Here is a 14,946-nt window from a genome sequence, read left to right on the forward strand (position 1 = left end):
ATTTGTTTCTATTTTTTCTGCACTCGTATGTTAATGAAAGACATGTCAGTACATGTCACGTTCTCAGGCATGGAAAAACATTCTTTGTTGTCTAAAACTCCTTGTAGGGAGCAAAGGAGAATCTTCCATAAAATGTATGAAGCTAACAAATATGGGGATTGACTACTCTTTCAAAAGATACAAAATGTTAAGTGATGTGATACAAACTTAATACAGGGTAGAACCAACTGTAAGGAGAAAATATTTTTACCAAAGAAAAATATTCCCTAATAAAATTCATTAAGGCTATTGTATTAATATGTGTTTAAAAACACGTATTAGGGGCGCCTGGGTGGCGCAGTCGGTTAAGCGTCCGACTTCAGCCAGGTCACGATCTCGCGGCCCGTGGGTTCGAGCCCCGCGTCGGGCTCTGGGCTGATGGCTCGGAGCCTGGAGCCTGTTTCCGATTCTGTGTCTCCCTCCCTCTCTGCCCCTCCCCCGTTCATGCTCTGTCTCTCTCTGTCCCAAAAATAAAAATAAAAACGTTGAAAAAAAAAATTTAAAAACAAACAAACAAAAAAACACGTATTAACAGTAAGACTGGTATAGCTGTGAGCAGAAATATTTTTTAATTTTAAAAGTATCATTTGTTTATGGAAAAAAGTGTATAAACATGGCATGGGAAAAATATACATAAATCACAGTTTCAGATTTTTAAATAAAATTGGTACTTAAAGGTGTTTTTTAGGGCCCCCTGACTGGCTCAGTCGGTGGAACCTGTGACTCTTGATCTTGGGGTTGTGAGTTCAAGCTCCACATTGGGTGTAGAGAGTACTTAAAAATAAAATCTTAAAAAAAAAAATGATTAAAAAAAAATTTTTTTTTTTTTTTATCACAACAACACTCTCTACAATCAAGGAACGGGTTTGCATTCCATTTTCGAATCATAAGGAATACAGGTCGGTCTCTATCCCGCGCATCACCCTTCACAATACTTGCCAGCTCTGTGTTCTCACGCAGAAGATGGCTCTCATAATCTGCACCTTCAAAATATATCGTCCAAGTACCTGGTGAACGTGCATGAGGAATTAACCTGCAAAACCCTAAGGAGAAAACAAGCAAATTATAAAACTGAAAAGTAAAGCATGTGAAAACAATCTTCGAGGGGCACCTGGGTGGCTCAGTTGGTTAAGTCCGACTTCAGCTCAGGTCACGATCTCGCGATCTGTAAGTTCGAGCCCCGTGTTGGGCTCTGTGCTCACAGCTCAGAGTCTGGAACCTGCTTCAGATTCTGTGTCTCACCCTCTCTCTCTGCCCCTCCCCTGCTCGCTCTCAAAAATAAACATTAAAAAAAAATTAAAGAAAAAACAAAAACAATCTTCAAGAAGGGAAGCAACATTAATAAGCATCAAATACTTAGTATCTAGTAACAGCATTTACTTTTCTTACTCTACACCTTTATTCCCTCTCAAAATGGTCTTATCAGATAGTTAAAATCATTATTTTTTGGTCTAACGGATCGACATCAAGACGAAAAGTGAAACTCGTCTCCCCTCCGGGCCCCCCCCCCCGGGGGTGGGGGGGGGAGTGTTGTCGTTACTGGTTGGAGAAATGACTGAATTATGCTGCCCCTCCTTCCTTGCTGACCTGTGTGTGGGCGATGCCCTGCACAGCGGGACCAGGGACAATGCTAATGCAGGTGTTTGCCCGTAGTCAGGCGGTATGGTGATGGCCAGGGTGTCACGTGACCTGTGTGGTGGTTCTGCAGGAAGATGGGCCCCTACTCATTCATTACCCTTTGTCCCAATTTCCTTACTAGTTACCTAAAGCTCTTATAAATAAATCTTAGAATCATTTTGTAACGTTTTAAGGAAAATCTTTGGTATTCCCATCATGAACAAACGGTATCTTTACAAAAGTAAGCCTTTCAATTTATGTCATTCTTCATTGAGATCTTATTCTGTGTTTCCCAGAAATTTCTTGATAAAGTCGTATCACACAGGCCTTGCACAGTTCTTAAATTCTCTCCACGGCGGTCTCATTATTATTAGCAGTTAGCAGCTCTGAAGAGCACCCCCCCCCAAAACGTGTGCTCTTCAGCGGCCCTCCCGGCCCCAGGGTGCCCTGAGGACCCAGGACTGGGCAGAGTCCCAGTAGGTGCTGGCGGGCCCTCTCCCACACTAGGATTCCACCAGTAAGGAAAAGTATGGCTATCTGGGGGCACTTAGGACATTTTTTTTGCGGTAAAGGGAAAAGGACACGTCACAATTACTTGGTTAAGATAAAGATATAAACGTATAGTCTTTTTTTGTTGTTAAATCACTGTTTCAATCCAGTTTCATTCAAATAAAACCTGCAACTTCTCTCTCTCCTGCTTTAGGGAATTGTAATACTCATGTAATCGATTAGCACACTTTTGAAATTAACAGTTTTCATCATTTTCTTATTTTTTCAAACACCAGGGTTCCACAACAAGGCTGGGTCATACGTCAAGCAGACAGTCTCTGCTGCCTCAGCTTAAGGAACACATCTCAGGTCAGGTGTGAGTCCGAGCTGGTTTTACAGCCTTCTCTCACAGAACTGCAGGATTTGAGAAAACAAAAGGAATATACACTGAGAGGGCACAGTAGTTCTTTATTTGGCTTACAAAGAATTAAGCTTGAAGAATCAAAAACACTGATGTCATAAAAGAAAACACCCAGTTCTTTGTAAGTCTTTTAAAGGCATCTGTGTAATAGGCTGTGTTACCATCTAACACATACGAAATGATGTGGGGATGCCAAGACCATGATGAAATATCACCTATGTCCTGAAATCAATCATGCAAGGGAGCCTCAGGGGAAGGCACGAGGTGCACTTCACCATCAAGGCAAGACCGGAGTCTTCCCAGCTTGGCAAACCTCTCTAGGGCACGTACCCCAACACTGACAGCTGTGCACACACCACAAATTACACGTACGCATCCGAAGAATGCCAGTAAATTAGTCTTCCCTCGTGCTCGTTCTCAAGGAATTAATGAGAAGCGGGGCTTGTTGAGCCCTGGGCGCCCAGCAGCCCGCCGCTAGGTGCTGAGGGGTACGCGGAGCCTGACCCTGGACGGACGTATTCACGTGCTTCAAGTGCTCTCACAAGAACCCTAACCAAGAGAACACAGAAGGCCTTGTGGAAAAGTGGCTTCAGTGCAAGGAGGAGGCTGAGTTTTCTTGACAAAGGGTTGCCTGATGCGGATTTAAAGTAACGAGCAGCGGCAGCAGGGAGCAAGGCACAGGGGCGTCCGGGGCCGTACAACGCGCGGTTCAACGCTGACAACGAGGTCGAGAACTAAGACCACGTGGAGGTGGCTTAGCGTGCTTGGCCACTGGTGTGCTTGATCCTGGAGGTGGCGGGGCCGAGCTGGGGGCAGGAGAGCCAGCAAGCCCAGCGCTGACGGGCCGGCCGGCCGCGGAGGGCCACAGGGAGGAGGAGGTCTGGGAAGGCACCCGTCATCACCTCCCCGGGTGTGTGAGGTGCTGAGGAAACGCGGCTGATGGGTGTGGTGCCAGAGACCAGCTCAGCCCCAGTCTGCCGGGACGTGGGGTCCCCCGACAGGAGCCGTGGCCCCAAGAGTCCCAACCTCGACCGCAGCTTTCTTAGACGCATGCTGCGGCCCGGACCCCCTTCTTCCCTGCTCACACAGGCTCCGTGCCTGTCCCTTTATCCTTCCCACGAGGTTCCTTCAAGCGGCACAGGCCGCCTGGCCTCCACCTCCCCGAGCCCGCGGTCACCATCCCTGGGGGGGAGGGGGGGAGGGGGGGCTCCAGCCACATTTGCTGGGGGATGTAGAAGCGCATAACCCTCCCTTTACAAGCAGCAGCCTTTGTGAAGTGAAAAAATTTTAAACCGTCAAGATCTTTAAAAACATGAGAATCTATGTATTGTAGCAAGTGGAATATTCAGTGAGATTACAAATCACGCTACATTTATATACTGATGGACATAAAACCTTAACTTTGCTATTAGTGTTTCTGTTTAAACAAACTCTGAATTTTGAATCTATCTTTCTACTCATCTGAGCTCTGCGGTACAAAATAAGGCAGCAGACTGGGACTGCAACTTGGCCTAATTTAAAGTTCATGCTTCAGGTCTAAGTGTGGCATTTTTATCCACATGCACCAACAATACGTAAAAAGGCACAGGATCAAACCAGGGGCGCACGCTGCCCGGAGACGAGACAGGCTGGAGCCTGGCCAACAAGCACGTGGCAGGTCCCCGCGGGCACTGGGCACGGTGACGGCAGAGGCCACGCCGGAGGCTCACTCTGCCACTGAGCGCCTGCTCAGTCCTCACGACAATCCCACGAGGGGCACGCCATCCATGTGGCCGTTTCACAGAGGGGAAGTCACAGGTGACGAGGTTGAGGTCACGCCTCAGACCGTCCGATTCCAGACCCGGTGCCACCCCGACACGTCTGCCGCGTCACCCCCCGGGGACGATTCCGTTCCAGGCCCACAAGAAACCAAGGGAGGAGCAACCAAAGGCCCTTCCTACCAGCCCAGCAGACGTGTGGCCGTGACACCGAGTGTGCACAGCAAGTGCCCTTGGTGGCTGCACGTTTCTGTCCCCTTGTCGCCGTGGAGCGCTCACTCCCGAGCCCCAGAACACAGCCTTCTCGGAAAGCACAGGGTGGGTGCACGATGCGGGGGACTGCACGTGAGGACGCGGCACGGCCAGTTCTCACTTGGACCCGGGCCGCGGTGCAGACCGCAGGCGCAGCAAAGGCGACTCACCTCTCTGGCACAGAGGGTCCAGAAATTCTTGTAAACCGTTTGGAACGTTCCTGACGACGTCACAAGAATAGCCGTCTTCCGGCAAAAGAAAAGGCAGCTGCAGATCAGGGTCCTCTTCCAGCTGCACCTCCCGCCCGTCACTGCGCGCCAGCTCGTCGGCCGTGTTTTCGGCCACGGCCACGACATTCTCTATCAGGTCCTGGGGGGGAAAGGAAGGCACGGATTAGGAAGACGCGCCACGGGTGCAGCGGGCTAACCATCCAAAGAAGTTCTGTCGTTCGCGCGGTGACACACTCTGGCAGGGCTGCGGGGGGAGGGTGAACGTGTCGATTTGCACACCACCAGTTCGCAGAGCGACGCAACGTGGACGGGGCACGCACTTTTAACGCGTGAACAGAAAGCGGCTCTTCCCCTTGTCAAGGGTAACCGTTTTCTCCCTGCAATTTTTTCATACCCACTTGCTAATAGTCCGATTTTTTCAGAACGTTTAATGACAGGAAAGGCTCACCCAAGGGTGAGTGTGAACAGGATAAAACCACGCACTCGCAGCCAACAGAGGGAAGGTCCCAGCCCCTCACTAGGCAGCTCCGTGGACAAGTGCACCAGCTCACGGAGCGGAGGCCTCCCCGTAGAACCCGCCCCCGCGCCCAGGATCAGCCTCCCGGGCCCGCGCCGCCACGGACGCACCTGTCTTCTCTGGAACCCGGACAGGTGGTGGCGCACCGTATCCGCAGCCACTTGTCCCCTGTGAACGGGGTGGCTGCACCGCGCTCCCACGTGCCGTGTGTTGGCCGGCACCTGTGGGTTTCCCACCCTGGGCTACTCTGTTCGAGTCCTTCCTTGGCATCAACCCAGTCCCACAGGTGGACACGTCCCCCCCCCCAAGAACTGCCCCTCTCAGGAGACCTGCGGCGAGCAGACGGGGTTCGGCTGTGACCACGGCACCTGCCGTCTTCCTCTCTCTATAAACAGGGCCGTGGCGCACACCAGGGGCCGGGCTTCTACCAAGAGGCACAGATGCCAAAACGGGGTTCTTACCAGCCGACCTCCACACAGGTCGGGGAGGCCCCTGGGCCGCTTGCCGTCGGCAGCCCGTGGGGGGATGTGACGTGGGGCTTCGCGCCCGTGGCAGAGGCCTGGGGGCCTCTGAGCCTCAGAGGTCACAGTGGTGAGCCCGTGAGCCAGGGTGACATCTCACCTCCCTCTCCTCTGTCCTCTCAACGTCTTTCCAAGAACCTAATTCCCTGAATTAAATCCCTCCCTATTTTAAATGCTCGTGGAGTTTCTATTTTGTTTTTTTAACATTTATTTTATTTATTTTGAAAGCAAGAGCGAGTGGGGCAGTTGCAGAGAGGGAGGGGGGGAGAGGGAGAGGGAGAGAGAGAATCCCAGCAGGCTCCACACTGTCAGTGCAGAGCCCAACACAGGGCTCGAACCCACCAACCACGAGATCATGACCTGAGCCGAAATCCAGAGGAACACTTAACCGGCTGAGCCAGCCAGGCGCCCCTAGTTTCTACTTCTTGTACTAAACCCTAACAGCTACACCAACAGAAATGATCTTATGAGATGATTAAGCATATTAGCTTATTTGTTACAGAAAAAAGATAACTATTAAAAGCCCCCTAACTGGAATTTCCCTACGCGAACGTGTGTCGTGCCGTGTGGCTAACATGGCGCCTCACTCACCGTGGGGATAAAGGGCTCATCGGGCGCACAGTGGTAATTCTGTAGCAAGGCCTGCAGCTGCAGTGAATTTAACTTAAAGCAGGTGCTGTTGATATTTGGGGTGTCCTCAGGAGCGTATTTATCCATGGTGAGCAAAGTGGTCGCCTGGTTGGAAGAGTAACAGGAGATACGATTCAGGAATAGTTCACAACCGTTCCCCTGTACATAATGCTTAAAACAGTAAGAACTTGCTAATTTCATTCTGAAACGCGGAATCTTTTTAAGTCAACACACTTCTATTGACATTGAACTGAACTGAAAAACATGGTCTAGCAAGGGTTTAGATAGCCTCATAATTTTACTAAACATATATACATTTATATTTTACTAAAATACAGAAACGTAAATGACATTCAATTCTTTATGTTCACAAGACTTTTAAAAAATTCTGAGAAGCTTAAAAGTTTACGTAACTAGTCCGATGACCAATTACTGGGGTCTGAATGAAGTTTCCCTGTAATGACCTTTCCCACAAGCAGCTCCCGCCATGCGAGGAGGGTAGCAGCCTCCTTTGGTACTAAATTACCTTAAAAGAGATTCAGAAATTGAGAAAAAATACAGAATTATACTCTGTGATAACAAAAGTCTTGGGTTTGAGGTTGTGGATCCTCGTTCCCTCGATTGTGGAGCTGTGGTTTCCGGTCGTTGGCTGTGCAAGGGCTCCTGGAGAACGAGTCGGGCCCGCGCTGTCGTGTGCGCCTTGGTCCCCTTCTCCTCCTCGTGCTCCTGTCCTTTGGGAGGTGAGGACTGCCAAGCGCTACGCTCAGACCCTTCTCTTTATCTTCCGTACGTCTACTATGGGTTTTTGCTTTGTGCTCTCCCGGCTCCACGTGACGAAGAGCAAATTATTACCCAGTTTTTGGCTGGAATCCACCTTTCAGGAAGGACTTTTATGAAATACACCTACCGGTCTCAGTAAAAAGAACCTCTGAACAACATCTATGCTACTGGTTACAACCTGTTATGGGCTGAACTGTGGCCCCTAAAGTTCATATGCTGCAGTCCTCACCCCGTTACGTCAGAATGGGGCCTTACTTGGAGACGGGGTCATGGTGGAAGGAAGTGAGGGCGGCAGGTCTAACGCGACTGGTGTCCTTACAAACAGTGCACATCTGAGACACGCACGCACAGAGGGAAAACACCCTGAAGATGAAGGCAGAGAACCACCTTGCCGACACCTTGGTCTTGGACTTCTGGCCTCAGCAACCGTGAGACCGTGTCTGTGGTCTAAGCACCGAGCTTGGGGTACCTTGTTACAGCGACCCAGACACACCAGTACAGCACGTGAAAAACCCCAACGGGGGCTATGGAGGCCGTGCCGAACCCAAGTTCTCACCCCGCACTGAATGAGAGACGCTCGTAACGACGTCCGTGAACCTGCGCGAGGAGACTCGATTCAGCCCACCTGCACTATCCGGCTCAGGTGACAGTCGGCCGCCAGCTCTAATCCCTGCTTCTCTGCCCAGGCTTCCACGTGCCCCAGCTGCTGGCGGATGATCGCCCCCCAATAGTGAGAGCACAGTCCCGACTCGGGGTCGGTCACCAATCTGTTGAAGAGCCACATGTTGATGAAGTGGAAGAGCTGAGAGAAAAGCTGGATGGTCAGAGCAGCATTGACCCTGCAGCGCCTCAGCAGCGCCATCGCTCCCGTGAGCGTGTGCAAGACGTCATCTGTGCAGAGATACGGGATGAAAAGACGAGTCTGTGAATCAATGGTGCGCTTGAGAAGACAGCGATTACGGTAATAATACCAATTTAGTCATGTTGAAGATACTAATCTATTCAAACAGGAAGGAGTCACACCCACACGGGTGTTAACTACACTTAAGTTCACCCTAAGAGACTTTTTGAAAAACAGTCACATATAACACCCCGTGATCATGCCAACAAGTGCCCTCCTCGATGCCCATCACCCATCTAGCCCATCCCGCCCACCCACCATCACTCCAGCAACCCTCAGTCTGTTCTGTGTTTAAGAGTCTAATTTGTCTCCTCTGGTTGTATCTTATTTTGCCTTCCCTTCCCCTATGTTCATCTGCTGTGTTTCTTAAATTCCACGAGGGAAATCATATTCGTCTTTCACTGACTTATTCTGCGTAGCATAATACACTCTAGTTCCATCCACATTGTTGCAAGTAGCAAGACATCATTCTTTCTCATCACCGAGTAATATTCCATTGTATACAGGTACCACATCATTTTTTTTATTAATTTTTTTTAACATTTATTTATTTTTGAGACAGGGAGAGACAGAGCATGAACTGGGGGGGGGGGGTCAGAGAGAGGGAGACACAGAATCTGAAACATGCTCCAGGCTCTGAGCTGTCAGCACAGAGCCCGATGCAGGGCTCGAACTCACGGACCGCGAGATCATGACCTGAGCCGAAGTCGGCCGCTTAACCGACTGAGCCACCCAGGCGCCCCGAGATACCACATCATCTTTATCCATTCCTCAGTTGATGGAAATTTAGCCTCTTTCCATACTTTGGTTATTGTTGATAGCACTGCTATAAACACTGGGGTGCATGGGCCCCTTCGAATCAGCATTTTTGTGTCCTTTGGATAAATACCTAGTAGTACAATTGCTGAGTTATAGGGTAGTTCTATTTTTAATTTTTCGAGGAAGCTCCACACTGTCTTCCAGAGTGCCACACCAGTGTGCATTCCCACCAACAGTGCAAAAGGGTTCCCCTTTCTCCACATCCTTGCCAGCATCTGTTGTTGCCTGAGTTGTTAATATTAGCCATTCTGACAGGTGTGAGGTGGTATCTCACTGTGGTTTTGGTTTGTATTTCCCTGATGATGAGTGAGGTTGAACATGTTTTCATGTGTCTGTTAGCCACCTGGAGGTCTTCTTTGGAAAAGTGTCTGTTCATGTCTTTTGCCCATTTCTTCACTGATTAGTTTTTTTTTGGGGGGGGGGTGGTGTTGAGTTTAAGTTCTTTACAGATTTTGGATACTAACCTTTTATCCAATATGTCATTTGCAAATATGTTCTCCTATTCTGTAGGCTACCTTTTAGTTTTGTTGATTGTTTCCTTTGTGGTGCAGAAGCTTTTTCTCTTGATGACATCCCTATAGTTCACTTTTGCTTTTGTTTCCCATGTCTCTGGAGACATGTCAAGTAAGTTGCCTGCAGGTGAGGTCAAAGAGGTTGTTGCGTGTTTTCTCCTCTAGGATTCTGATGGTTTCTGGTCTTAATTTTAGGTCTTTCACCCATTTTGAGCTTTTGTGTATGGTGCAAGACAGTGGTCCCGGTTCATTCTTTCGCAGGTTGCTGTCCAGTTTTCCCAACACCATTTGCTGAAGAAAGTCTTTTTTTCCACTGAATATTCTTTATTGCTTTAAGATTATCTGGCCCTATGTTTGTGGGTCCATTTCTAGATTCTCTATTCTGTTCCATTGAACTGTGTGTCTGTTTTTGTGCCAGTACCACATTGTCTTCGTGATTAAAGCTTTGTAATACAGGTTGAAGTCCGGAACCGTGATGCCTATAGCTTTGGTTTTGACTATTCGGGGTCTTTTCTGGTTTCATACAAATTTTAGAATTGTTTGTTCTAGCTCTGTGAAGAATGCTGTGTTATTTTGATAGGGATTGCACTGAATATATAGATTGCTTTGGGTAGTATCAACATTTTAACAACGTTTATTCTTCCAATCCATGAGCATGGAATGTTTTTCCATTTGTGTCCTCGATTTCTTTTATAAGCTCTCTGTAGTTTTCAGTGCATAGATCTTTTACCTCTTTGGTTAAGTTTATTCTTAGGTATTTTATGGGTTTTGATACAACTGTAAATGGGATCAATTCCTTGATTCTCTTTCTGCTGCTTCATCATTGGTGGATAGAAATGCAACAGATCTCTGTATGCTGATATTACACACTGCAACTTTGCTGAATTCATGTATCAGTTCCAGCGTTTTTTGGTGGAGTCTTTGGGTTTTTCACAGAGTATCATGTCTTCTGCAAAGAGTAAGTTTGATTTCTTCCTTGCCAATTTGAACCCCTTTTCTTTTTGTTGTCTGATTGCTGAGGCAAGGACTTCCAACACTGTGCTGAATAATAGTGGTGGGAGTGGACATTGTTGTTGTGCTCCTGACCTTAGGGGGAAAGCTCTGTTTTTGCCCCATGAGGATATTAGCTGTGGGTCTTCCATATGAGGCCTTTATGATCTTGAGGTGTGTTCCTTATATCCCTTTGATAATTTTTTTATCAAGAAAGAATGCTGTATTTTGTCAAATGCTTTCTCTGTATCTATTAAGAGGATCCTGTGGTTCTTATCCTTTATTAATGTGATGTATCACATTGATTGATTTGTGGATATTAAACCAGCCTTGCAGCCCAGGAATAAATCCCACTTGCTCGTGGTGAATAATTCTTTTTATGTGTTGTTGGATTTGGTTTGCTAGTATCTTGTATGAGAATTTTTGCATCTGTGTTCATGAGGGAAATTGGTCTGTAGTTCTTTTTAGTGGGGTCTCTGCTCTTGGAATCAAGGCAATGTTGGACTCAGAATGAGTCTGGAAGTTTTCCTTCTGTTTCTGTTTTTTGGAATAGTTTCAAAAGAATAGGTGTTAAGCCTTCTTTAAATGATAGAATTCCCCTGAAAAACCACCTGGCCCTGGACTGCTGTTTGTTGGGAGTTTTGATTACTGCTTCTATTTCTTTAATGGTCATGGATCTGCTCAAACTTTCTATTTCTTCCTGTTTCAGTTTTGGTAGTTTATATGTTTCTAGGAACTTGTCCATTTCTTCCAGATTGCCCAATTTGTTGGCATACAATTGCTCACAATGTTCTCTTATCATTGTGTTTTTGTGGTGTAGGTTGTGATCTCTCCTCTTTCGTTCGTGATTTTATTTATTTGCATCCTTTACTTTTCTGATAAATCTGGATACAGTTTATCAATTTTGTTACTTCTTTCAAAGAATCAGCTCCTGGTTTCATTGATCTGTTCTACTGTTCTGATTTCAAGACAGCTGATTTTTGCTCTAATCTTTATTTTGCTTCTTCTGCTGGTTTTAGGCTTTGCCATTCTTTTTCCAGCTCTTTTAAGTGTAAGGTTAGGTTGTGTATTTGAGACATTTCTTCCTACTTTAGGAAGGCCTGGATTGCTATATATTTCCCTCTTATGACAGCCTTCGCTGTTTTCATTTTCATTGGCTTCCATCACTTTTTAATTTCCACTTTAATTTCTTGGTTAATAACCCATTCATTCTTTAGTAGGAGATTCTTTAATCTCCCAAGTATTTGTGGTCTTTCCAATTTTTTTCTTGTGGTTGATTTCTAGTTTCATAGTGTTATGGTGTGAAAACATTCAAGGTATGATCTCAATCTTTCGGTACTTATTGAGGGCTGATTTGTGACCAGTATGTGATCTATTCTGGAGAATGTTCCATGTGTACTCAAGAAGAATGTGTAGAATGAAATGCTGCTTTAGGATGATGTGTTCTGAATAGATCTGTTAAGTCCATCTGGTCAAGTCATTCAAAGCCATCATTTCCTTGTTGATTTTCTGCTTAATCTGTCCATTGCTGTAAGTGGGGTTCTGAAGTCCCCTATTATTATGGTATTATTGTCAATGAATTTATGTTCATGATTCATGGATATATATATTTGGGTGCTTCCAAGTTGGGCGCATATTTACAATTGTTAGATCTTCTTGGTAGATAGACTCTTTAGTTATAATGCCCTTGTTCATCTCGTTACAATCTTTGTTGTAAAATCTAGTTTGTCTGATATAAAAATGGCTACTCTGGCTTTCTTTTGACAACCATTAGCATGACAGATGGTTCTCCATCCCCTTACTTTCAAATCTGCAAGTGCCGTAAGGTCTAAAATAAGTCTTGCAGGCAGCATACAGATAAGCCTTTTCTTATCCTTTCTGATATCTTAGGTCTTTTGGAGTATTTAGTCCATTTACATTTAGAGTGATTGAAAATATGAATTTAGTGCCATGTATTTAGTGCCATGAATTTAGTGCCATGTAGTGCCGCCTGTAGAGCTAGGTGTTTCTGGTGATGTTCTCTGGTCCTTTCTAGTCTTTTTTGCTTTTGGTCTTTTGTCTTTTCTCCAAATAGTCCCCCTTAATATTTCCTGCAAGGCTGGACAGTGGTCACAAACTCCTTTAGTTTTTGTCTAGAAAACTCTTTCTCCTATTCTGAATGACAGCCTTGATGGATATAAAACTCTTGGCTGCGTATTTTTCGGATTCAGCACGTTGAATATATCCTGCCACTCCTTTCTGGCTTGCCAAGTATCTGTGGACAGATCTGCTGTGAACCTGATTTGTCTTTCCCTGTAGGTTAAGGACCTTTTTTTTCCCCCTTGCTGCTCTCATAATTCTTTCCTTATCTGTGTATATTGTGAATTTGACTATGATCTACCTTGGTGACGGTTTGTTTGTGGTGAACCTAATGGGAGTTCTCCATGCTTACTGGATCTTGATGGCTGTATCCTTCCCCAGGCTAGGGAAGTTTACAGCTATAATTTGCTCACATAGACCTTCTGACCTTTTTTCTGTCTCTTCATCTTCTGAGACCTCTAGGATTCGAATGTTTTTCCTTTTGAATAAGCTGCTAAGTTCTCTAAGTCTTGTATCGTCATCTTTTGCATTTCTCTTTTTTTCTGCTTCATATTTTCCATAATTTTTGTTATTTTCCACAATTTCATCTTCTACCTCACTGATTCGCTGCTCTGCTTCGTCTATCCTTGCCATTGTGGCACCATTCAAGATTGCATCTCGGTTATAGCATTTTTAATTTCAGCCTGACTAGATTTTAGTTTTTTTATCTGAGAAAGGGATTCTCTGGTGTCTTCTATGTTGTTTTTCAACCGCAGTTAGTATTCTTATAATCGTGGTTTTAAATTCTAGTTCAGACATCTTATATCTATGTTGATTAAGTCCCTGGCTGTCATTTCTTCCTGTTCTTTCTTTTGGGGTGAATTCTTCCATCTTTGTCATTTTGCAAGAAGAAAAAAATTATAAAATAAAAATTCAAAACAAAACAAAAATCAAATAAAGGAAGCTATATCCTAAGTGTGTTTCAGTCTGCTTATTGAAAGAAGCTTTATGGAAGAGAGAAAGAAGAGACAGGAAAGAAAAAAAAAAGTAAAAAAGTCAGGAAATTAAAAGAAATTTTAAAATCGTAAAAGAAAATAAAAATAGATTGAAAAAATTTTAAAAATAAAAAAGAATTTGCTCTTTCTGTACCCAAGAGGACAAAAAGAATGAGGAAAAAAAAAGATTTAAACAAAAACAGAAGCAAAGAAAACAAATAAGTGGGCCAGCAAACAATGAAAACCAAGTGAAGTTACATCCAGTTTTCCCTAGAACTGAAACTATGAAGCCCTCTATGATCTGTACACTAAACAGATGGATGGACTTGTGCTGGTCTTCTGGGGGATGTGCTTGGTTGGTACGTGTGATGGCTCCATTCTCCACTAGATGCCACTGCTTAGCTTAGCTTCTGGGGTGGATCAGGAAAGGTGGAAATGGCTTCACCCAGCTCCTAGTCTCTGGTGCAGGAATCTCGCACTCTCACCAACCTGCAATCAAGTACGCCTCCTTTGTCTCAGGCCTCTGTCCACTTCCTGCCTCTACCCTGTCAGTGTCCAAGCCGTCCCTTCCAAAGTTTCATCAGGCAGCACCTCCCTCCAGAGTTTCATCTCAGATGGGATTGTGTTTCAAAAGTCCATACTTCACCAAAATCTACAAAGAGCTCACCAAACTCCACACCCGAAAAACAAATAACCAAGTGAAGAAATGGGCAGAAAACATGAACAGACACTTCTCTAAAGAAGACATCCAGATGGCCAACAGGCACATGAAAAGATGCTCAACGTCGCTCCTCATCAGGGAAATACAAATCAAAACCACACTCAGGCATCACTTCACGCCAGTCAGAGTGGCCAAAATGAACAAATCAGGAGACTCTAGATGCTGCAGAGGATGTGGAGAAACGGGAACCCTCTTGCAGTGTTGGTGGGAATGCAAACTGGTGCAGCCACTCTGGAAAACAGTGTGGAGGTTCCTCAAAAAATTAAAAATAGACCTATCCTATGACCCAGAAGTAGCACTGCTAGGAATTTACCCAAGGGATACAGGAGTGCTGATGCATAGGGGCACTTGTACCCCAATGTTTATAGCAGCACTCTCAACAATAGCCAAATTATGGAAAGAGCCTAAATGTCCATCAACTGATGAATGGATAAAGAAATTGTGGTTTATATACACAATGGAGTACTACGTGGCAATGAGAAAGAATGAAATATGGTCCTTTGTAGCAACGTGGATGGAACTGGAGAGTGTGATGCTAAGTGAAATAAGCCATACAGAGACAGACAGATACCATATGTTTTCACTCTTATGTGGATCCTGAGAAACTTAACAGAAACCCATGGGGGAGGGGAAGGGGGAAAAAAAAAAAAAAAAGGTTAGAGTGGGAGAGAGCCAAAGCGTAAGAGACTCTTAAAAA

At 45.6% G+C, this 14,946-nt stretch overlaps 1 protein-coding gene across 1 annotated transcript in view; it reads right to left on the reverse strand.

The window, feature by feature from the left end:
* The window catches only part of AFDN (afadin, adherens junction formation factor), a 123,761-nt gene that overhangs the window by 40,130 nt on the left and 68,685 nt on the right, over positions 1–14,946 (reverse strand). Inside the window, exons 22-25 of the mRNA XM_040449246.1 lie at positions 7,879–8,144; positions 6,435–6,578; positions 4,746–4,944; positions 979–1,082 (exon numbers count right to left, since the gene is read on the reverse strand). Coding sequence (XP_040305180.1) covers positions 979–1,082; positions 4,746–4,944; positions 6,435–6,578; positions 7,879–8,144 — 713 coding nt within the window. The remainder of the gene's footprint in view (positions 1–978; positions 1,083–4,745; positions 4,945–6,434; positions 6,579–7,878; positions 8,145–14,946) is intronic.

Source organism: Herpailurus yagouaroundi, unplaced genomic scaffold (assembly GCF_014898765.1).
Source record: "Herpailurus yagouaroundi ecotype Mexico unplaced genomic scaffold, PumYag 198, whole genome shotgun sequence".
Classification (NCBI taxonomy): Eukaryota; Metazoa; Chordata; class Mammalia; order Carnivora; family Felidae; genus Herpailurus; species Herpailurus yagouaroundi.